This window comes from Taudactylus pleione, unplaced genomic scaffold, assembly GCF_031769625.1.
Source record: "Taudactylus pleione unplaced genomic scaffold, aTauple2 ptg000642l, whole genome shotgun sequence".
Classification (NCBI taxonomy): Eukaryota; Metazoa; Chordata; class Amphibia; order Anura; family Myobatrachidae; genus Taudactylus; species Taudactylus pleione.
This window is the reverse complement of record NW_028285044.1, coordinates 2,801,652-2,826,698: the sequence shown is the minus strand read 5'-3', so window position 1 is coordinate 2,826,698 and position 25,047 is coordinate 2,801,652. Positions and strand designations below refer to the sequence as shown.

The 25,047-nt window shown below is 45.3% G+C and overlaps 1 protein-coding gene across 2 annotated transcripts in view; it reads left to right on the top strand.

Annotated features, from left to right (window-relative positions):
• Positions 1 to 22,871: 22,871 nt before the first annotated feature.
• The window catches only part of LOC148479004 (2-amino-3-ketobutyrate coenzyme A ligase, mitochondrial-like), a 64,381-nt gene continuing 62,205 nt past the window's right edge, over positions 22,872 to 25,047 (top strand). Inside the window, exon 1 of one of the 2 annotated variants that reach the window (XM_088455111.1) lies at positions 22,872 to 23,210. In XM_088455111.1, the coding sequence (XP_088311237.1) occupies positions 23,027 to 23,210 (184 nt within the window). In that variant the 5' untranslated portion in view covers positions 22,872 to 23,026. Of the gene's footprint in view, positions 23,211 to 24,491; positions 24,581 to 25,047 lie in introns of those variants that run through there. The other variant, XM_088455112.1, reaches the window with a different exon arrangement.

Below are 25,047 nucleotides of genomic sequence, written 5' to 3'. Positions count from 1 at the left end.
AGTGTCTGCATTGGCCAGTGGCTTCCTGGCCTATGTTCTACCATCTACTTAAAGGTCTGTAATGCCAAGAACCACCTCGTTATTCTTGCATTACTGTCTTTGTTCTCTGACATCCACTTCAAAGGGGCATGGTCAGTGATCAATCTGAACTTCCTTCCCACCAAATAGTACCTGAGAGTTTCTAAAGGTCCATTTTATGGCCAAAGCTTTCTTCTCAACTGTAGCGTGGTTTCTCTCATGTACATTTAATTTCCTGCTTAGGTAAAAAATAGGGTGTTCCTCACCGTCCTTGCTCTGGGCAGGACCGCTCCTATACCTACTTGTGATGCATCAGTTTGCACCACAAACTTCCTGTCAAAATTAGGAGTCACCAGAATGGGTTGGGTACACAACGCTGCTTTTAAGGCCTGAAAAGCCTTCTCTGCTTCAGGACTCCATTCCACCATGACTTTCTGTTTGCCCTTGGTAAGGTCAGTCAGTGGGACTGCCATGGTGGCAAAATTGGGTATAAACCTCCTATAATACCCAGTAATCCCTAAGAAGGCTCTCACCTGCTTCTTATTCTAGGGTCTTGGCCAGTTTTGTATTGCTTCAACTTTATTAAGCTGTGGCTTTATCAAACCCCTGCCAATGGAGCACCCAAGATACTTTACTTCTTCCATCAATAGACAACACTTTTTTGGGTTGGCTGTCAAACTTGCCCTATAAATGGAGTCCAACACTGCTTGTACTCTAGGCAAGTGAGCCTGCTAATCAGGGCTATGAATGACTACATCATCCAGATAAGCAGCAGCATACTGTCTATGGGGCCTTAGAATCCTATCCATCATTCTTTGAAAGGTCGCAGGGGCCCCATGTAACCCAAAGGGAAACATCTTGTATTGAAACAACCCTTCTGGTGCTGAAAAAGCTGTATTTTCTTTGGAATTCTCAGTTAACAGGACTTGCCAATGCCCTTTGGTTAAGTCAAGTGTGGTTAAATATCTGGCTGTTCCTAGCCTTTCAATTAATTCATCCACCCTAGGCATTGGGTAGGCGTCGAATTTTGACACACTGTTCAATTTCCGGAAGTCATTGCAGAAATGCACACTCCCATCGGGTGTAGGTATAAGCACAATGGGGCTTGACCACTCACTATGCGATTCTTCAATGACACCCAATTCTAAAAATTTTTAAATTTCTTTAGACACTGACTCCCTTTGGGCTTCTAGTAACCTATAGGGCTATAGGTTAACCTTGACCCCTGGGTCAGTTATTATATCATGTTTAATGACCGTGGTTTTCCCTGGTATGTCTGAAAACAAGACCCTATTTCTAATAAGAAATTCTTTAACTTCCTGCTGTTGAATGGCTGACAGGGTTTTTGCTACTGTCACTTTGGGAACCAAGGGCCCTGGGTTTACTGGAGGGGCTCGGACGGCTGACAGAGCTGCTCTATCCTTCCAGGGTTTTATAAGATTTACATGGTATATCTGTTCTGGCTTTCTTTTCCCAGGCTGGTAAACTTTGTAATTAACTTCCCCCACTTTTTCTAGAATTTCAAAGGATCCTTGCCACTTAGCTAAAAGTTTACTTTCTACTGTGGGAACAATACCAACACTCTGTCCCCAGGAGTAAAGTTGCATAAGCGAGCATTGCGGTTGTACACCCTCTGCTGTGCCTGTTGGACCTGTTCCAAGTGCTCTCTTACTATCGGCCCCACAGCAGCAATTCTTTCTTGCATTTGGGAAACATGCTCAATAACTTTTATACGGACTGGACTGCCTCTCCCGTGTCTCTTTGGCAATGTCCAGTAATCTCCTTGCATGTCTCCCGTACAATAAATCAAAAGGGAAAACCCTGTGGAGGATTGGGGAACCTCTCTTATGGCCAACAGCAAATAAGGTAACAAGTAATCCCAATCTCTACCATCTTTTTCCACTACATTTCTTAGCATGTGCTTTAAAGTTTTATTAAACCTCTCCACTAACTCATCGGTCTGGGGATGGTACACAGAGGTTCTTAATTGATCAAGTTTAAACAGGCAGCACAACTCTTTCAATATTTTTGACATAAATGGGGTACCTTGGTCAGTCAGGATTTCCTTAGGTATCCCCACCTGCTAAAGACATGGACTAATTTCCTAGCAGTGGTCTTTGTTGACGTATTGCGCAATGGCATCACTTCCGGGTATCGGGTAGCGTAATCCATTATCACTAGAATATGTTGATGGCCCCGGGCAGACTTCATTAATGGTCCAACCAAGTCCATAGCTATTCTTTCGAAGGGAACCTCAATAATAGGCAACGGGACAAGTGGACTTTTAAAATGCGGTCTCGGAACATGATATTGACATTCAGGACAGGACGCACAATAGTCAGACACCTCTTTATGGACCCCGGGCCAGAAAAACCTCTGCAAGATCCGCTCAGTGGTTTTTCTACCCCTAGGTGACTTGCCGTTATATGACTATGAGCCAGGTCTAACACTGTTCTTCTGTATGCCTTGGGAACTATTAATTGTTCCACAATGTCTTCCCCTTTTTTAGTCACTTGTTACAAAAAATCCTGGCACACCGCCATGTGAGGATACGACAACGGGCTATCAGGGTCTATGGGTTTGCCATCAATTACGTTTACATTTTCCCTGGCTTTTACTAGAGTAGGGCCATTCAACTGCTCCACGGCAAAGACCTCTCTCCTGATCTCAAGATCAGGCAGGCGATCCACGGGCTCAACAACACTCCCCATCTCAGTGGGAGGCACACCGCCTGGTGAGCCACCATCACTCTCAGGTTCGCCAACCATGTTAGAAAAAGGGAACATCACAGACTCTGAAGAAACTCCCCCTTCTACTGCATCAGTAACCCTCTCAAATGGGTCTGGGTTGTTTACTTCTGGAGCAAATTGGCTTTCCCACAACTTCCAGAAGTGAGCAAAGTCTCTCCCCAATATCGCATCATACATTAAGCCATGTACCAAACCCACAGAGACTATCGTGGAACCACATGGTGTCTCGATGTTCACTTCTGCAGTAATATAATACCTAGTATCCCCATGTATGCAGGTCACACCAACAGTTTTCCCCTTACGCTTCAAGGGGTTCACCAGTTCAGCTTTCATAAGTGTAACCAGGCTACCAGAATCTAACAGAGCCTCTACTCGGTTGCCTTCTACAGTGAGCACACACATGTGCTTATCTGTCTCAGCCTGCCGGTCAGCAGTACAGGCTGGCTGTGCAAAGAAAGACATCCTGCGGCTAATATGAGCAGTATCACATTGCAGAGGTAAGTGAACAATTAGCCGCAATATGGCTGAAGCCATCACATCAGAAACACTGAATCACGTTATAATCTAGTCTTTTACGGGGTAGGAACCTTCCTGGCCTGGTTGGCCTGTCTCCAGGTTCCTCACCCTCAGTCTTAGTTACATTCCATCGCCCAGCACCCTTCTCCCCTGGAACAGTCTTACCAGTCTCGATGGGAGTTCGCCGCTACGTCATTGGGGCTCGGTGGGGCAGACTCAACAGCTCCTCAGCCCCCACGTACCAGTTTGACTAACTGGTTTGCGGATTTAGGGTCTGCATGGCTCACCCACTTGCGCAGAGATGCAGGTAGCGATCGTAGATACTGGTCCATCACAACTCTTTCCACAATCTGTGGTCCTGTTAGCGTCTCGGGCTGCAGCCATTTTGTGGTAAGATGGACAAGATCATGCATCTGTGAGCGTGGAGGCTTTTCCATTTTGGAGGCTTTTCCATTTGTACTCGGTGGGCGCGAACAAATAGGGTGACTCCTAAACGAGTTAGGATCTCTCGTTTCAATTTCTCATAGACTTTGGCATCAGCTAGGCATAAGTCATAGTAGGCCTTTTGTGGCTCTCCAGACAGGAAAGGTGCCACCAGACTTGCCCATTGTTCCTTGGGCCAACTCTCCCTCTCTGCTGTTTTTCAAATGCGGTGAGATATGCTTCCACATCATCACCCGAAGTCATCTTCTGTAGGAATGACTAGCATGTATGGAGCGAGCGTTGGTGGGAGAACCAGTGGTAGCATCACCAGACTGGGCTACTAGGTGTTGTACCATCTCCTTTAAGGCCTGGCTGTTTTCCGCTAAGGCCTGGCGGGTTTCCTCAATGGTAACCTGTTGCTGCCTCTGGGCCACCTCCAAGGCCAACAGTTGCACCTGGGTGGATTCCTGTTGAGCTCTGGTAGCTTCCTGCTGAGCCGCCGTAGCTTGGAGCAAGGCTATTACAACGTCCTCCATGCTGCTTCAACATTATATCCACCATAAAAAATGGGTGTCTGTCACTTTAAATTTTAAACTAAGAAATTTTGTCCTGGCTATAACTTCAGTGTGTTTGCCTGCATTCTCCACCAAATGTGACACAGTAGGGATAGGGGTCCCTCTCCGGGGGTAGATGAACTCCCTCTTTACACACAGCAGCCGTACAAACAGGAGACAAGTCTGGGAATCTCATACAAACTGGTCGGCGCCAGTCTTTATTGTGCCACACACAAAAATATAAACAAAAGCATAAACATAAGTCCTAGCCCAGCTGGGCACTAACTACACAGCAGATTCCCTTGCTACAACAATGGTAGAGCCTATTGCCCTTACCATCAACAAAACACGTGCACAGTACTTACAGGGTTTTAACCAAGTGTCTCTGAACAGGCTAGACTGCCCGCTCCCCCAGGTATGAGACACTCAGCCACAAACGAACCAGGCTTAAATCAGCCAGTTCCAGGTGGAAGCCCTAATGAGCCTTCTACCAGGCTGAAAGGCCCAAAACCTAGAGTGGCCTCTGGATGGAGCCCTCCCTCTCCTCACATCCACACCCCCAGGATCCATTCCGGCTTTTCACAGAAGCTGACACTACTAGTCTGCTTTTCTAACAGACTTCTCCTGGGGGTTTTAAAATACATAAGACAGGAATCTGGGACAAATATAGAAGCCATTCCACACTTCTCCAGTGCTTCTATCACTATATATATATATATATATATAAAAAATAATAATAAAGACGCGCCATTATTGTGTATTATTTCAAACAACTGAACTTGTGCCCAAAAGGTAAATAATTGTGCGTACCAAAAAATAAATAAATGAGAGCTTATCTGATGTCCAGGTATCACTGCGGAAGCACATACGACAATGAATTCAGGAATTTTCAAGGACACAACTGATGAACAGACCTTAAAATTGTGCTCAAATCAGGCCCATAGAAAATAATAAAGTGTAGTACTTCATGCAAATGTTTTTAACAGTAGACAAACAAACATATATCTGCATACCAGACAATGCATATAGTAATGCATATAGGGGTATCACTCTTCCGTGTTCCTGATGGTAAAAAAACAAACGTCCGGCTTCATGCACCACAAATGGTAGACCGGTCCGTGTTGCCATCCTCCTGGCTGAGCCACTGCTGTGCTCTGGGCTGTGTCAGCGCTGTGCTCTCGCCGTGTCTGTGAGAGTAGGAGTGGGAGGAGAGACGGCGGAGAGAAGGGTGTTGAGCGGCGGCTGTCACCATGACATCACCCCTGGCCGGAGGAACCCAAGGTAACCTTTAAGCAACTGAGGGCTTTTCTCACACTAGCTAATGTTAATGTTCATGAGTCCACCATCAGGGGGACAGTGAACAATTATAGTGTGCTTGGCAGGATTGCAAGGAGAAATCACTGCTCTCCAAAAAAAACATTGTTGTCCATCTGCAGTTTGCTAAAGATCACCTGGACAAGCCAGATGTTTTGTGGACAGATGAGTCCAAAATAGAGCTTTTTGGTTTAAATGAGAAGCGTTATGTTTGGAGAAAGAACACTACATTCCAGCATAAAAAGTAAACCTCATACCATCTGTGAAACATGGTGGTGGCGGTATCATGGTTTGGGCCTGTCTAGCTGCATTTGGCCAAGCACGACTTGCCATCATTGATGAGGCAATGAATTCTGAATTATACCAGAATATTTTAAAGGAAAATGTCAGGACATCTGTTACTGAGCAGGCAAGTCATTCGACCAAAGAATGGTTAAAGAAGAATAAATTTAAAGTTTTGGAATGGCCAAGTCAAAGTCCTGACCTTAATCCAATCGAAATGTTATGGAAGGACCTGAAGCAAGCAGTTCATGGGAGGAAACCCTCTAACATAACAGAGTTGAAGCTGTTTTGTATGGAGGAATGGGGTAAAATTTCTCCAAGCCGATGTTCCGGACTAATCAACAATTAACGGAAATGTTTATAAGCAGTTATTGCTGCACAAGGGGGTCATACCGGATGCTGAAAACAAAGGTTCACATACTTTTGCCACTCACAGATATATGCTATTGGATAATTTTCCTCAATAAAAAAATGAGCACGTCTAATTTTTTGTCTCAGTCGTTTGATTTGGTTCTCTCTATCTACTTTTCGGACTTGTGTGAAAATCTGATGTAGTTTTAGGCCAAATTTCAGAATATAGAAAATTCTGAATGGTTCAAAAACTTTCAAGCACCACTAATTTTATATGTATATATATATATATATATATATATATATATATATAGTATATGGACAAAGGTATTTGTCCACACCTGTTAATTATTGAATTGAGGTGTTTCAATCAGGTCCATTGCCACAGGTGTGTAAAATCAAGCACCTAGCCATGCAGTCTCCATTTGCAAACATTAGTGAATAAAAATGGGTTCTTCTGAAGAGCTCAGTGACTTCAAGCGTAGTACTGTGATAGGATGCCACCTTTGCAATAAGACGGTTAGTGAAGTTTCATCCCTGCAGGATATTCCATGATCAACTGTGAAAGTATTAAAAAGTTGAAGCGTTTAGGAACAGCAACTCTGCCTCGAAGCGGAAGACCACGTAAAATCACAGAGCGGGGTCAACGACTGCTAATTTGCATGGTGCGTAAAATATATATTTTAGAAACCCCCCAATCCCCCCCAGAAAATCCTGCGTTTGCCCCTGCCCTTGTTCAATAATAAAAAAAATTCCCTTTGGAGTCGGCGTGCGTGACTTCATGATGCCACGCCGCTAGAAGGAAGAGGACAGAGGAGCCGCGGTGCGTGAGGAGCAGCGCCAGCCAGTCCTGGAGGAGTAGAAGCCAGAAGAAAGGAGCATTCTTCAAGGCGATAAGTTAAGTCATGATTTATGAGACTTAGTGGTAGCGGGGGAAGGAGGAGCGGGGGTCCCTGCATATTTTGTCAGTCCCAGGCCCCACAATTTCTTATTGCAGCCCTGCAAACAAACATCATGCAGAGTTCGATGCTTCTTTGCATTATCCATATGCAATTTCGGTTGCATCTTACACTAACATCTCCCAAGCTTAGAGAGGCAGAATAGGGGAGGGAAGAGGCGTGCAAATGTAGGCCAAGCAGAGTGAGGGAATGGTCTTGTAAATGTGTCTGAGACAGACATGAACGCAGAACCATATACTTCTGTCAGCAGGCATATTACTTACGGGTGGTGCAAAATACACACTGATGAGAATGAGGATCAGCAGCAGTAGCAGACTCTTCTCATTGGCTGCCTTACAATTAGCTAATTATGGATTACTTTTACCAAACAATTGTACTATATTATATTTATTGGTTCTAATTTTTTACACTTGTAAACCTCACAGCGATTGTGTCAAGGAAGCAAAACATTCTCAATGCAGTCAAACGTGGTAAGACGACAGCTGTGGGGAATGTCTAATTAATCACGCTGATTGCTAGAGTCCAATAGCTACATTTTATTAGTAACACTGCAAGCACACACTGTAATGGAGCATACACACGGTCACATTTTTTTTCAGATCTGAACGATAACAATTTAAAAAATCGTTCAATCGTTCATATCTGAAGGAAAATCTGACATATCTGACAAATCTGTCAGATCTGTCAGATGAACGATTTGAACGATGCGCATTCCCGATGGTCAGATAACTATATCTGACATCTGATGTGTTTGCAGTCAGACTTGGACGATTCCATTAATTTTAATGCAGTCAAAAATCGTTCAAATCGTTCAAATCGTTCATCTGACAGATCTGACAAATCTGACCGTGTGTATGCTCCATTAGAAATATAATTTGTTAAAGCTATACCCCAGAAATTACAGCAAGGGGAACACCATTGTGGGTTTCCTGGGTACTGTAATAGCCATGTGTAATTAGTAACAGCGCAAGCACACAACTGTATCTAGCACTCATCACATATGCAGAAGTGGACGCAGTCATGTTTAATGCATATGCGACTACTACAGATCTGGAGACATTTTGAGATGTGTGTGACTCACCTTGCACCCGTAACTGTGTCTTTTTTTCAGATACATTTGTAAGTAGGGCAACCCAGGCAGTGTAAAGGGGCCTATCCATTACCAGACTTCGTGAATAATCTGACCAAAACCAGGAGGTTTTGGTAATGGATTGATGGCAAGGACCAGCGATTCACGTGCACGCTGGGTCTTTGCTGTCCCCGACTGTCTACTGAACATGCCCGTCAACCTGGTGACGCTCGCCAGCTTCAGCATGTTCAGGGATAGAAGGGCGAGCTCTTTCACTGAATGACGTTCAGTGAACGCCGTTCAGTGAGGGCACCGCACCTCGGCAGCCTAAAGGTCTGAATGCTAGACGTTCAGACTTTCAGGTCACCTAATGGATAGGCACCTTAATGGTCAGCATTACTGCACACAGCACTGAGGTCGTGGGTTCATTTCCCACTACGGCCCTAACTGTGTGGAGTTTGTATATTCTCCCTGTGCTTGTGTGGGTTTCCTCCGGGTACTCCGGTTTCCTCCCACACTCCAAAAATATATTGATAGGTTAATTGATTCCCAACAAAATTAACCTTAGTGTGTAAGTATGTACATGTACATGAGGTAGGGAATATAGACTGTAAGCTCCAGTGGGGCAGGGACTGATGTGAATGGACAAATATTCTCTGTAAAACGCTGCGGAATATGTGTGCGCTATATAAATAACTGGTAATAAATAAATAATAAATAAGTCTATTTTTTAATCTTTTTACTTCAACATGAGACATTTTTGAACTATATAAAAAACAAAATTACAACCAGTCTCTGTATCCTATTTGTTACCTTTCTGACAAAATTATGTATTCAATCAATAATTTGTTTCATATCAGTATTGTGTGCTAACAATTAAAAGCTATAAAAGCACAAGCATACCTCCCAACTTTCATATTTGTTGTTATGGGACGTTGCCTGCGCCGTGCACATCTGAAAAGGGGGAGGGGCCTTGTGGAAAGGGGTCAGAGCTTCAGGAACATGGGGCGGAGGCAAACGGCACCCCCGTTTATGTCACTGTGGGGTGTGCCCAGCACTCTCCAAGATGCTGACTGCCCACAGGCTCCCTGTACACTGTGAATAGATGCCGTGCGCATGCGCACAGCATCTATTCTCCCTCCAAAGCGGGACACTGTGGCCTGCAGGTGGGACGGTGGAACAGTTCTAGAAAAGCTGAACTGTCCCGCTGAATGTGGGACAATTGGGAGGTATGCACAAGCCCTCTAGTAATTAGGTGGGCTCCGCATGGTGTGTAGAGCTTTACAATTACGCTTACTAGATGATTCAGGAGCCTAGATCAATGTAAATTCCAAACATAAACTGACATAAAGGTGATGAGAACAATATAAACTGCCTAAAAGTGTAAGATCTCTACTGAACTTATCTGAAATAACTTTCTCTGGCTTGAATTTTAGATTGTTGTGAATGAAGGGCAACTCCCCTCTGAAAAAAATCCTTATTCTAAAGCAGAATATCCTCTCACAACTAAACATCAAAATAAATTAGCTTGACACATTGTTTCAGCGACTACATACCAAATTGCTGCTGACTGGCAGCAAACCTCACCCTTGTCCTTGTAAGCCGACTGCCACAGAGTCTGCCTGGCATGTTTGTCATTAAGAGTATCTCTCATATAACTCTTCAAAATCCATTAACAAGGTGTGAGAGCCTTGGAACTTGCTCTTCCACAATCGTTCACCATTAGCTCTGTAGGTTATTAGCACAACTCTTGGTTTTCTCTCTCTCCTCTTCCATACATCCAATTTCTTTCCACTTCATATCATACAGTCAGGTGCATAAATATAGGGACATTGACAGAATGTTCATATTTTTCCCTCTATTCACCACCACAATGGCTTTGAAATGAAACAAACAAGATGTGCTTTAACTGCAGACTTTCAGATTTAATTTGAGGGTAATTACATCCAAATCAGGTGAACGGTGTAGGAATTACAACGGTTTCTATATCTGCCTCCCACTTTTTAAGGGGCCAAAAGTAATGGGACAAACTAAACAATCCTAAATCTAACTTTCATTTTTTAATACTTTGTTGCAAATCCTTTGCAGGCAATTACAGCCTGAAGTCTGGAACGCATAGACATCACCAGACGCTGGGTTTCATCCCTGGTGATGCTCTGCCAGGCCTCTACTGCAAATGTCTTCAGTTCCTGCTTGTTCTTGGGGCATTTTCCTTTCAGTTTTGTCTGCATAAAGTGAAATGCATGCTCAATCGGATTCACGTCAGGGGATTGACTTGGCCATTGCATAACATTCCACTTTTTAGCCTTAAAAAACTCTTTGGTTGCTTTTGCAGTATGCATTGTCCATCTGCACTGTGAAGTGCCGTCCAATGAGTTCTGAAGCATTTGACTGAATATGAGCATATAATATTGCCTGAAACACTTCAGAATTCATTCTGCTGCTTTTGTCAGCAGTCACATCATCAATAAATACAAGGGAACCAGTTCCATTGGCAGCCATACATACCCACGCCATGACACTACCACCACCATGCTTCGCTGATGAGGTGGTATGTTTTGGATCATGAGCAGTTCCTTTCCTTCTCCATACTCTTCTCTTCCCATCACTCTGGTACAAGTTGATCTTTGTCTCATCTGTCCATAGGATTTGTAATGGATTTTTTAGATGTTGTTTGGCAAACTTTAATTTGGTCTTCCTGTTTTTGTGGCTCACCAATGGTTTACATCTTGTGGTGAACCCTCTATATTCACTCTTGTGAAGTCTTCTCTTGATTGTTGACTTTGACACATATACACCTACCTCCTGGAGAGTGTTCTTGATTTGGCCAACTGTTGTGAAGGGGTTTTTCTTCACCAGGGAAATAATTCTTCTGTCATCCACCACAGTTGTTTTCCGTGGTCTTCTGGGTCTTTTGGTGTTGCTGAGCTCTCCGGTGCGTTCTTTCTTTTTAAGAATGTTCCAAACAGTTGATTTGGCCACACCTAATGTTTTTGCTATCTCTCTGATGGGTTTGTTTTGATTTTTCAGCCTAATGATGGCTTGCTTCACTGATAGTGACAGCTCTTTGGATCTCATATTGAGAGTCGACAGCAACTGATTCCAAATGCAAATGTCACACCTAGAATCAACTCCAGACCTCTTACCTGCTTAATTGATAAGGAAATAACGAGGGAATAGCCCACACCTGTCCATGAAATAGCTTTTGAGTTGATTGTCCCATTACTTTTGGCCCCTTAAAAAGTGGGAGGCACATATAGAAACCGTTGTAATTCCTACACCGTTCACCTGATTTGGATGTAATTACCCTCAAATTAAATCTGAAAGTCTGCAGTTAAAGCACATCTTGTTTGTTTCATTTCAAAGCCATTGTGGTGGTGAATAGAGACCAAAATATGAAAATTCTGTCAATATCCCAAAATATTTATGCACCTGACTGTATTTCCTAATGACTGGCCTCTATTTTCTTTTTACTCTCTTTCACTATCTTACTTAACAAAAATGTTTAGGTCACTATATATGGTGAAGATGATTTTCTTCCTTATTAATCTGTGACTCTAGATGAAATGGAAAAACAGTCAGTTTTTCTGATTAATTTATTTTGTACCCATATTTATTTCACCCTGGCAAATTTCCTAGTCTTGTATCATGCTGATCATCACATAAAGGCATACTTCCGGTGGTTGCCAGGTCAGTGCAGCAGGGGGTGGCCTAAGTGGGCGGTACAGGGGCGTGCTGGGGCGGTCGCGGCCCTGCCCCCCGCTTTGCAATGACGATATTACCGGCATTATAATATGTTGACGCAATTCAGCGCAAATTGCGTAATTTGCCCCTCGGATGGCCCACTTTTCCTGCTAAGTGGATGTGGGCGTGGGGTCAGCGGTGGCGGTGGCCATCCTAGACACTTGCCTACTCTTATGGGGGGCTCCCAGCCGTCCCAGGAGAGTAGGCTAGTATGCATAAAGGGGGAGATATATCAAAGTTTGGAGAGAGATAAAGTGGAGAGAAATAAAGTACTAAGCAATCAACTCCTGTAATTTTCCAAACACAACCTGTACAATAGCAGTTAGATGCTGATTGGTTTGTACTTTATTTCTCTCCATTTTATTTCTCTCCATGTTTGATACATCTCCACCAAAGTATTTTAAAAATGTAACCCCTGGGATGCTGCAGCTAGACCTAAGCACCCAGGGACTACTAATAACCTTTACCTGAGTAAAAAGAAAGATGGACATGTCTTTTACCAGCCCAGGAAAAGTAACTACATATCCCAGAAGGTTACTGTGAAAAAAAGAGGGCGGAGCCTAACTGATTTCTTTGTTTGCAGACTGGGAAACCATTGAAGAGAGAGGGCAGCAGACAGGGGAGCTTCCTATGATAGAGTGCGCTGTGTGAGAAGCTCAGACAAGGTGACCCTAAGAAGAAGGGCACTGAGCACAGAGAGCTGACAGTCCTGTGGGCATTGCACACCATCCATCTCAATTCCATCCATCTCAAATGCAGCAGGAGGTGTCTGTAGGACATCTGCGATCCCAGCTCTGCGAGCCTGGGATCACCATCGCGACTGATGGTTGCGATTGTTGTTCCTTTGGCCAGGCAGCGGTAGCTGAACCTCACCGCAGCCTGGCCGGATGCTGAAAGCTGCAAGGCCAGGAAATCTGCATCCATCAGTGCAGACCTTGACCTCGTCCCCCCTGGAAAATGGGGGTGACACCCCCTGTTTTTGGGAACAGTGGCCAGCCACGACCCCTCTCCTCTCCCTCTCCTCTCATGTCAATCATGCTGCGGCTTGGGGGGTGGTCTGCAAGCGAGATTGCAGGACCCGTTCTGCACATGCCAAGAACAGGTCCTGAACATTGTATGTTAACCACTGGGTTAGCATACATCTCTGAATCAGGCTGAGAACCTGATTGGGAAGTCGCAGATTAGATCTGAGTGGAGGTTTGCATGCACCTGTTTTTTGCAAGTCAGCCATGTTGGAGGAGAAATCAAGTTCAGGTCCTGGGACACGGGCTGGTGCACATAAGTAACTGGTTAATTTACCTATCTTTCATGTTCAAGTGGAGTATGGACTATATCTTGCCACAAGGGTCGAAGAGTCAGGGATAGATGGGTTGGTAGGTACTGTGAATGTGCACCAAGTGTTTGTTTAACCAGTATTTGAGCCTATACCACGTTGAGCTCCATCTGGTGGGAAAAAAAAGTTGCGGAACTAGAAGCCCCAAGATACAATTAAGCAAAGATACAAGCTGAGGATTTTACTATTTGTTGCTACAGGAATGCTGTGACTGTTTTACCTAACTGTAAAGTGATTGATAGACCCTTGAGAAGCTGTAAACTGGACATATGGTGCTTCCATTCCATGCTGACATCCATACATAAGGGACCCAACTTGCAGAGCACTGCTTCATCTGTGAGGTATGTCTGAGTGCTGCCGATGTGTGTGGCTGGTGGTATATTGTAGAGATATAAATAAATATATATGCATTCCTCCCTTGAGATTATTCTCATCATCAGGAACCAGAAAGATTAGCATCCAATATATTGTTTTGGTGTATAAGGGTGTGATAATCGCTGTCATATGCTGTTGCTATTATTGATTTATTGAGAGTTATTATGTTAACCTATTGTTTATATTATACAGTAAGTCAAGGAGCTGCCTCACTACTTTCATCTATGCTGCCTATCTCCCCTAGTGTATTTTGAGAACATTCCCCAGAATAGGAAGCAGTGATTTGATTGGAGGCACTGAAAACCAAGTAAAAAGGCAAGAATCACCTTCATCATTACGCATACTACAGAAGGGGGTGTTACAAAAAAAATGTATAAAAGCATTTATCCAGGTCAATACACAGAACAAATAATTGTTGCCAGTAACCACTAATACTGAGAGCAGGTCATACAGAAGCACTCCTACTAAAGGAAATTCATTTTGGGTTGGAGATATGGGGGGGGGGGGGCACCCGCGCACGCAGGGGGGGTTTCCGAGTCCCTGGAAACCTCCCCTGTTCGACTCGGCGAGCAGCGCTGCTTAAAACATTTTTTTTTTTTTTCAGGAAGACTGTGACACTGCCTGGGCTGGCTGTAGGGGGAGCTGCAGCGCGCAAGCCCCTCCCAGCCAGTTCCCAGGCAGGCACCGTGACTCCACTCAACTGTGGACTGTTTGCCGCGCCTCCGTACCTGCAGAGTTCGGCGCCGGGCGGCGGCCGTAAGATGTAAGTGGCCCGGCCGCCGAATTGTTGATCCTGCGGCCAGTATGTGTCGGGGGAGCGCCGGGGATCTTGCGGGCGGGCCGGCAATGGGGGCTGGGAGTCCGAGTATTAATCGGACTCCCAGCCCCCGCCGCCCGCCCGCTCCCCCCCCCTGGCACTGCCATATAATTCCACTGCCAGACTGTCTGCTATACTGCTGCTGTGGGGGTTGGGCTGGGAGTCCCAGTATTTTTTATTTTTTTTTGTGACTGCAGCCGCTGCCAGGTGCCATCTATTGCTGGGGGGGGTAGGGTAGGGTAGGCACTGCCATATTCCACTGCCGGTCTGCTATACTGCTGCTGGTGGGGGGTGGGGGGCGGGCTGGGAGTCCCAGTATTTTTTTTTTTTTGTGACTGCAGCCAGGTGCCATCTATTGCTGGGGGGGGCTAGGGTAGGCACTGCCATATTCCACTGACGGTCTGCTATACTGCTGCTGTGGGGGGGTGGGGGGCGGTCTGGGAGTCCCAGTATTCTATTTTTTTTGTGACTGCAGCCAGGTGCCATATTATTCTACTGCTGGGGGGGTAGGTAGGGTGATGGGGGCTGGGAGTCCCAGTATTTTTTTTTTTTTAATGCAGCCAGGTGCCATATTATTCTACTGCTGGGGGGGGGTAGGTAGGATGACGGGGGCTGGGAGTCCCAGTATTTATTTATTTTTAATGCAGCCAGGTGCCATATTATTCTACTGCTGGGGGGGGGGGTAGGGTAGGGTAGGCACTGCCATATTCCACTGCCGGTCTGCTATACTGCTGCTGGTGGGGGGCGGGCTGGGAGTCCCAGTATTTTTTTTTTTTTGTGACTGCAGCCAGGTGCCATCTATTGCTGGGGGGGGGGTAGGGTAGGCTCTGCCATATTCCACTGACGGTCTGCTATACTGCTGCTGTGGGGGGGTGGGGGGCGGTCTGGGAGTCCCAGTATTCTATTTTTTTTGTGACTGCAGCCAGGGGCCATATTATTCTACTGCTGGGGGGGTAGGTAGGGTGATGGGGGCTGGGAGTCCCAGTATTTATTTATTTTTAATGCAGCCAGGTGCCATATTATTCTACTGCTGGGGGGGGGGGGTAGGTAGGGTGACGGGGGCTGGGACTCCCAGTATTTTTTTTTTTTTTAATGCAGCCAGGTGCCATATTATTCTACTGCTGGGGGGGGGGGGCGGGCAGGCGATTATTTGGAAACCCCCCTTTCAAAATCCTGCGTTTGCCACTGGGGGGGGGAATTTATCAAATCTTAGGGATCTATGTACTAAGCCTTTGATGGAGATAAAGTGAATTGAGATAAAGTCCCAACCAATCAGCTCCTAACTGTCATTTTTCATATACAGCCTGTGACATGGCAGTTAGGAGCTGATTGGTTGGGACTTTATCTCCGTTCACTTTATCTCCATGCAAGCCTTAGTAAATATTAACCCCAAAGTACCAACAACCAGCTTCTAACTGTCATTTTATCCAATTGGTTGGTACTTTATGTCTCTGCAAGTTTTGATAAATCCTTTCCCCGGAGAGATGGAGATAAAAATGGAATCATAACATTTATTCCACTTACTGTACAAGTCAACGTTTTTTGAGCTACAGGAAGATATACAGTCTGGCTCAATGCCAGTCCAATAGACTGTGAAACTTGAGTCCCCAGGGCTCTAAGTCTACATAAAATACAATATTAAAAAAAAACCCACAATAATCATTGTAACGATTAATAAAAATCTGTATCTAATGGCGCATATCCACTACACGAGAAAAACAAGCGATTGAACAATTACGACATCCTTAGCATTCAATCGTGCATTAATTGTGCAGTGAATATGCCAGCAACGACCAGCGATACACGCTCCTACTGGTCGTTGGCGGCATTTGTCATCGCCTAGACATGCAGGCCAACCTGTCAATATCGACAGGTTGTGCATGTTCGGGGATTAGGGAGGGTGCCTGGACTGAACGACATATCGTTCAGTGTGGGCACAGTATCCACTGCACAGGATGATGAACGATTACATTGTTGTAATCCTACAGTCGTTCCACTCTCGTGTAGTGGATACACACCTTAAGAGTAAAGTTTTACTTGGGTCAAAAACCCAACCACATTAGAAGCATTATCAACAAGAAAATGAGCAATACACTTGTCAATGAAGGCACGGAGTAGTTAAGCTCAATTCTCCCAGACGTTATAACTCCATTTTAGTAGCCACTAGGCCTAAAACAGTTTATTAAAGCCTGTTAAGGTCACATAATCCTAAATAGTTCTAACCAAGATAAGCCTCTTATGTATTTAGTTATAGTGCAAACAAAGGGGAAAACAAAGGTATCCAATAAGTAGTAAATTAAAATGTATAATTGAAATAATCTCTATGTGCATTTCACTTTTCAGAACCAATAAATATAGAGGGATACAGTAGGTACTGTAGGTAGACAAATCTAAACTCAAATATAAATCTAAAGGCTAACATTATATAAAACAATTAGATATGTGCACAATAGTTTGCAAATAAATCCAGATCACTTACATATTTGGAGTGTCTCAGGGTCTCTCACTACTCCATATTCAGAGCTCTTGTGGAGGGGGCTTAATAGGTGAGTGGGAGGATAGAGAGTAAGTGGAGCACTGGCAGGGAAGAGCATATATATATATATATATATATATATATATATAGTCTCCTTACTGGTCTTCCCAATAACAGCCTATCGCCATTACAATCCATTATGAATGCAGCTTATCTTCCTTGCCAAACGTTCATCGTCTGCTGCCCCGCTCTATCAGTCCCTCCATTGGTTGCCGGTCTTCTACCGTATTCAATATAAAATACTTTTACTTACACATAAGGCCATTAACCAAACCACACCAACAAACATCTCTTAACTCATCTCAAAAGATCTCCCAACCCGACCTCTCCGCTCAGATCTGCGTCTCTCATCCCCACGCATTACTTGCTCCCATTCACGGTTACAGGACTTTCTTCAGGCAGCACCCATTCTATGGAATGCCTTACCATGCACAATAAGACTTACATCTAGTCTCCAATCCTTCAAGCGTTCCCTGAAAACTCACCTCTTCAGGCAAGCTTATCAGATTCCAGACCCGCCCACATAACCTTCATAGCTTCCATGTCTAATTACATCCCCTTTCACAGTCCACATATAACCTCACACACTGTCTTTCTTTCACATCATCCTGACATTTGGCTGACATTCCTGTGTGACTGGATCATGCAGCCCACCAAGAAACTCTGCTGTCTGGCTGGACCAAATTGCAATATATAGCACCTATCCTTGTGTATCAATGCCTATTTCCCTATAGATTGTAAGCTTGCGAGAAGGGCCTTCCTACCTATATATGTGTCTGTTATTACCCAGTCTTGTTCTATCAATGTTCCAATTGTAAAGCACAACGGAATATGCTGCACTATATAAGAAACTGTTAATAAATAAATAATAAATAAAATAAATATTGTCCTGCAGATTGGTTGCCTTACTTCAGCTGAAGAATACTTAACCCGATGGAGGATACTCATCCGAGCTCATCGAAATCCTTCCGGAAGGCTGCTAGGAAACTAGCACTGTTATATACCAGAGGATATCTTTCCCTGTCCGGGGCAACAGTGAGATAACATAAGCCACCTTCGTCCTCTCGGAGGGAAAATTTGCAGCCTAGACCTCAAACTGAATGGAACATTGATTCAGAAATCCTCAACAGCCTTTGGGATCCCCATCATACTTCGAGAGATTTGGAATTCGTAATGGTGCAGACGGTGGTGCTGGTTGTACTGGAGGTGACGGAGCATCACCGACTCGTTGCATAAGTGTTTGCTGGCACTGCATAATCTGGGCCTAGTCTTATTCTTACTTCTCAACTCTGGCAAGGAGGTTCACTATAAGATCTCGCGGTGAAAGATTACCAGTGGCATCCATGTGTGGCCAGAGTATTCTGTCACAACTCATGGATAGATAGTGGATGCTGACCCGTCTTGACGAGACCTAGTATTGAGACGCAGAGTCTAACGTGCTGGCGGTATTCACCAGGAACCCACGCAAGGAGGTTTGGACAGCTGCATCCGACATGCAGGTCGCGGTCCTCAGACTAAAAGTTCCCTATTACAGGTGCTGGTGTTTTCTGAACAGGAGTAGAGTACAATGAAGATGTACAGCGTAGTCGACAAGCCGGGTCAGAATCAAACGAACAAGATGGTACCAGGGAGCAGACGTATGCAGGTCACGGAGGATAGCCAAGGGTCAAACTGGAATACCAAGTGCAGTACCAAGGAGAAGACGAAGTCGGGTCACGAACAAAGCAAAGGTCAGGACGAGCAGTTGAATCACAGACAGGGATGCTGGAGTCAGGTTTGGGAGCCTATACTCTGGCACAGGAGTGCTCCCAGGAACTTCGTTAAATAAACTGGGTTTGAATTTGGTGCCTCCAATGACGTCACCTGATGGTGTGTTTGGCACTTTAAATTTCTCACAGGTGGGCGCATGCACCCCCAGGGGAGCCACGGCCGCCTGCATACTGATGCTGGATGCCGAAGGAGGAAGCCGGATGATAGAACAGCGGGCGCCAGGGACTCTCCGCCCACTGCCCTACTGCTGACCAGTGCTGCCAGACCCGATCAGTGCATGCCGGTGTCTGGCACACTGTGACACAGACATTCAAATGGATTGACAGCTGGGTGGCTTGGTAAAAAATGTTGGGTGGTGCGTCCGCTAAAAAGGCCTTAGGAAGAACACTGACTTTCAGTGGCGTAACTAGGGCAGGGCGAGCGGGGTGCGTGCTCTGGGCGCCGTTGGACCGGTACCGGCCTGTCCGCACTAGTTAGCCAGTGTAGCGCCGACCGCAATGAGTGCGGTCAGCGCTACACATTTACACAGGACCGGCGCTAGGCTTCCAGCGCCGGTCCTGTGCTTCACACCTGAGCCCGTTCCCTCCCCCTGAGCGCTTGCCCAATAGCGCTAGGAGGCGGGCTCAGGCTGTGCATAACACATGCATCGCCGCCAGCGCTGGCGGCGATGCGTGTGTTAAACAGCAGCCAATGAGAGTCAGATAGACTCTCATTGACTGCTGCAGCACCCACTGCAAGAGCCAGACTTCCGTCCGGCTCCTGCAGTGGGTAATGAGACTGACGTCATGACGTCTGTCCCATAATGCTGAGCGCGCCAGCCCGTGCGGACTGGCGGGCAGGAGTGGCATCGCGGACAGGAGCGGGAGTAAGAACAGGGATTCAGGTAAGTATATTTTTATATATATATATATATTTTTTTTTTTTTAACCTATCTGCACAACGGGGGAGGGGGGTGGCTACTACTGGGGGGACCTCTACTGGGGGAGGGGTGGCTACTACTGGGGCACCATTGGGAGGACCTCTACTGGGGGGGGCTACTACTGGGGGCACTTAATCGGGAGGGGGAACCTCTACTGGGGACTACTACTTGGGGGGGAACTACCACTGGGGGCATTATAAAAGGGGCTTACTACTAGAGGCACTGCACTCGGAGGAACCACTACGGGGGGCAATAATAGGAAGGGCCACCACAGGGGGCACTGGATACGGGGGATCACTACAGGGTGCCTGCATAAGGGGACCACTACTGGGAAAACTGCATGGGGGGGACTACTGCTGGGGGCACTATATAAAGGGCACTGCATAGGGGGGGACTACTACTGGGGGCACCATATAAAGGGCACTGCATAAGGGGATAGCGCTACTGGGTGCACTGCATTGTGGGGACTGCTACTGGGGGCACTGCTTAAGGGGGAACACTACGTGGGGCACTGCATTCGGGGGGGCCACTACTGGGGGTACTGAGTAAGGGGAACTAATTGGGGGCTGTATAAGGGGGACCACTACTGGGGATACTGTATAAGGGGCACTACTATGGGCCTGCATAAGAGGGACCACAACTGCATACTGGGGGTACTGTATAAGGGGTACTACTGGGGTTAAGGTGCGTATGGATAGGAATGTTCAGTTTGAAAATAAAGGGGTGTGTCATGTTGACACGCCCCATTTTTAAGTGACCACGCCCATTTTTTGCCGCGCGCGCCTTTGGCACACGCACATCGGGAGGGGGGGGCTCCCTTTTCAAATTTGCCCTCGGCTCCAAATACCCTAGTTACACCACTGCTGACTTTGATGCTCTCTATACCAGTGGTCGCCAACCTTAATTGAGGTGTGAGCTACTTGACAAAAATGAAACCTGAAGAGCTACTAAAACTGTAGAAAAAAATAATCTGACTAATAACCAAACAATTGAAGGTCATTTAATGAAAATTAAAAAAATGTTTCATAGAAAACAACAATGCATTTAATTATTACAGTGATATCGTTGAAATTTGTAAATAAAGTTTAAGAATATGGACATTTCACTGTTATCTACCGGACCCAAGCAGGTGCGTGCAGTAGAGGAGCAAAAGATATAGGCAGGGCTGCTGTGTGATTTTCCGGCAGGGCTGGGCGAGAGTCACTCACTCCACCGTAGCGTAGACGCCGTAGGTGGAACCACGGGGTAGGACTGGCTGCGTCAATCACCTGAAGTGCTTGCCTGTGGTTCCACTCATGGCGTCGACGTCATGGGGGCCGAGGGGTGACACCAAGGTGCAGGCTTCCCCTCAGTGACAGGAGCCGGGTGCTGCACTGTAGAATTAAGTGCAACACTGTCACAGTGAGAGAGCCTGCAGTGCCCGCACCTCCGTCACCCCCCCACCACTCCATAGAGATACACAGGGTGGGGACCAGATTCGGGCCGCGAAGCTACTCCTCCTTTTTAAAGCCACACCCCTTTTTGGGGTGCGCGCGGCTTTGCAGCGCGCAAGGCATCCCTCCCTGCACCAGGTGTCACCGCAGGGGGGGATGCCACTGCATGGGGGAGCGAGTGTCAGAAGTCACTTCCTCCTAGTTGACTCTGCAGTGCTGCAGCGAGGTGAGCTACCAAAATTAAAACCGCGAGCTACCAGTAGCTTGCAAGCTACGGGTTGGAGAGCACTGCTGCTCTATACTGTATTGCAATCATTGTGATGCACTCCGTACTGTATGGTGGTCACTGGATGCTCTCTGTATTGTATGGATAGTCACTAGAATTGTCTCTGTATTGAATGGAGGTTACTAAGATACTCTGCATTTTCTCTGTATTGTGGTCCGTGTAATGCTCCCTGTATTGTATGGCAAACCCAGGCTCCCAGTCTTTGATGGGTCTGTTCTACCATCCTTTGATCTTTACACTTACCGGAGGAAAAAAAGGGTCTATCTATTTACTTGCTTTACTAGTGGCAAAGAGAGGGGGTTGTCACACCCCCTATTAGACAGTCACACCCCCAATATCCCAATACTGGATCTGAGTTATGGGTACTGCCTTAATTATATTTGATATTTGTATATATAGATAGCATCAAAGGGCCATTTATTCTGTGCTAGCAGATCTTCGAGTTATGTGCGGGGTAAGGCAGCAGGAGCCTGTACAGCAGGGGTATTCAACATGCGGCTGGCTGAGCATGCTAGAATGTGTAGTTCCACAGCAGCTGAAGGGCCGCATGATGAAATATTCCTGCTCTACAGTATCAGTATCACGTACTGAAGTCACTGCTGATGTAGCAATGTTACTGTTACTTCCTTTCGGCAAGCAGCAGAGGGCGCTATGGCGCCTGGAAGAAGCGTCTGATGCCATCTCTGTGCTAGTGATTGGCCGCAATGTGTGACACGTGTTTCTGTCGGCAAACATTCCTTAACCACTTCATTACCAGTTCTACGTAGACCTTGTTCCACCATATGGTCACTCCAGCAATGTCAGCTGTGGAGGTCAGGTCAGGCCTACATGCAGTGTGTACAGTATATGTAAGTGCCTATTGTGAAATTCAGACACTGACCTGTATGGCCAATGCTGCTATAAGTTACATTACGCCCATAAACAGCATTGTGAGCTATAAAGAAGATAAGTCATGACCTGTCATCCTCTGCATTCAATTAACTTTAACATCACAATTATGTGAAATATGTTTGTTTAAAATCGTGAAAATGAATGCCCTGTGATCGTCACCCTCCATGTGGGCATAATATGCTAAACTGATTTGATGAGTACATTTTCTTTTGTGAACGACTTTATCACAATATAATGCATCACTAGTGCTGTGTAACATAATAGAACTTCTAATAAAGTGAGGTGTCTACAGCAAGGGGAGGGAGGGGGGAGTATTTGGGGTCTAGAAAAAAAAATTGTGAATTCTAAAGAGCATGGATTGCTGAGTAATTGGGTATTAATTGCAGTATCAAAAAAATAAAACAAATTGGGCGTCAACTGTATGTGTATGTGCATTGTCCTAGACTGGAGCTGCTGACATTGTGCGCCACGAAGGGGTTAAGTACAGTGACGCCGGAGCTGTGAAATAGGAAAGAACTGGCTGCAGGAAGGTATAACCAGCACTGACAGGGTGGTCACATGTTCCGGGCCCTGATTGGCTGCTGCGGTGCACACCTCCTGTACACATGGTGCTGTTCTCGGTCTCGCCGCAGTGGAGCTACTAATACATTACAGCAGTCGCAATAGCGTTGGTGGCAGCCGGTGCTATGTGGAGTAGAATTAGTTTACGTGGGCCCCTGAGGCCTGGCCGGGCACAATCCACCGTTGCCCACTTCAGAGGTATTTTGGAGGGAGAGCTGGGAAGTATCAAGGAGGCAGGGACCTGGAAGGGGGAAAGGATCATCACCTCTAAACAAGGACCCCACATCACAGTGGAAGGAAAAAATACAGGTATTGGCATCTTACATTGAGGATATAAAAGCAGTTATAGCTTCGTTTATTGCATATCAGAATGGTTTTATATTTGCTAGATTTTATGAAACTTTATCATAAAACCCAGCAATATACTGAGGAACATAAATACATTGAGTTTCTTCATCCATGTGACCACTCCATACACTGTGTATAATAGTAATAACCATTGTTGGCTAGTTTTTTTAGTAACTTGTTCACGTGAAGTTATAATGCACACAATTGTCACGTTACATAGAGAAAATAATACAGCTGCCAAGTAATAATGATGACACAAATATTTTCTTAATATTAAGCAATAATAGTAGCACTTAAATTCAATAACGTGATTCTGTGATGACTGAATGAACACACCTGGCAGACTAGCATCATAAATATAAAAAAATCTAATAAATTATATTGGTAACTCCAGCAAAAACAATTGTGATACATCACCAGTGATTTATGTCTTTACAACATATACCAGGGGGTAAATTTTACTAAAGTTAGAGTTTTTAGATGTGAGTTTTAGAAGAGATGTTGCCCATAGTAACCAATCAGATTCTAGCTATTATCTTCTAGAAGGTGCTAGTTAAATGTTAAGTAGAATCTGATTTGTTGCTATGGGCAACATCTCTTCTAAAACTCACTTCTAAAAACTCTCACTTTAGTAAATTTACCCCCAGGTCTCCTTAATTTTTGGTGAGTTGCATTTACCTATCTGTTCACTCATGCACGGGAGCTAATCCCAAAAATGTATTCTATTAAAATCTGTTTTGAGATCTTTACATAACAGACCCAAGAACTATAGCTACACATATAATAACAATGCTAACAAGAGTGGTTCCAAAACTTTCAGAGCACCGTAATGGTGCGTACACACTGTACAATTAAAATGGACGATCTCAACGATATTGATCATATCGTTATCATTCATATCATGCATTTTTTGGTGCCCAACAACATGCGATGCGCTGGCACGTATGGACGATAAAGCCCATCGCCCGTGCATGCAGGCCAACTTGGTCGATATCAACCAGGTTACTATAGGGACCTGCCATCGTTGATCGCGAGTCGTTGGCCATCGTTGGTGGGTTCGAGGTGTGCTGGAAGATCAATAGCGATCATCCAGCACACTCGGGAGATCGTTCAACTATATCGTTATTGTTGACAATCGTCCCGTGTGTATGCACCATTACTAAGATGTTGTTTTCCCTCTTTCTCCTTGCTGGTCTGGTGCTACAAATAATAATAGGTCCCCTCTGGGAACAATGGATCATCTAAACCTAAAACAAAGTGGTTACACCTTCTTGATTAAGAGAACCTTCCCTGTGGGATTGTAAAAGAGAGTGTGACGTTCCATCTGACAGGTAACAATGTCCTTTCCAGAGTCTGAATGATGCATCTTTAGGGCCTGTCACTGTGGTGACTAGCCGAACACATTAGGTAGGATATGTGTTTACAGTACATTACCGAATAGTAAGAGTCTAAGGGGCCTATGTATCAAGCTGTTTTTTTTAAATAAAATCAGAGGTGTAGCATGTGGCTAGGGTACTGGGAGCACGAGCAGGCAAGGTCACACATACATGCATGCATACATTCATGCATACACGCATACAGGCAGGGTTACATATACATACATACAGGCAGGCAGGGTCATACATTCATACATACACACATATATACATAGACAGGGTCACATACATACAGGCAGGCAAGGTCACACACATGCATACATTCATACAAACACACATAGAGGCAGGGTCACACATACATACAGGCAGGCAGGGTCACATACATACATTCATACATACACACATATATACATACAGACAGG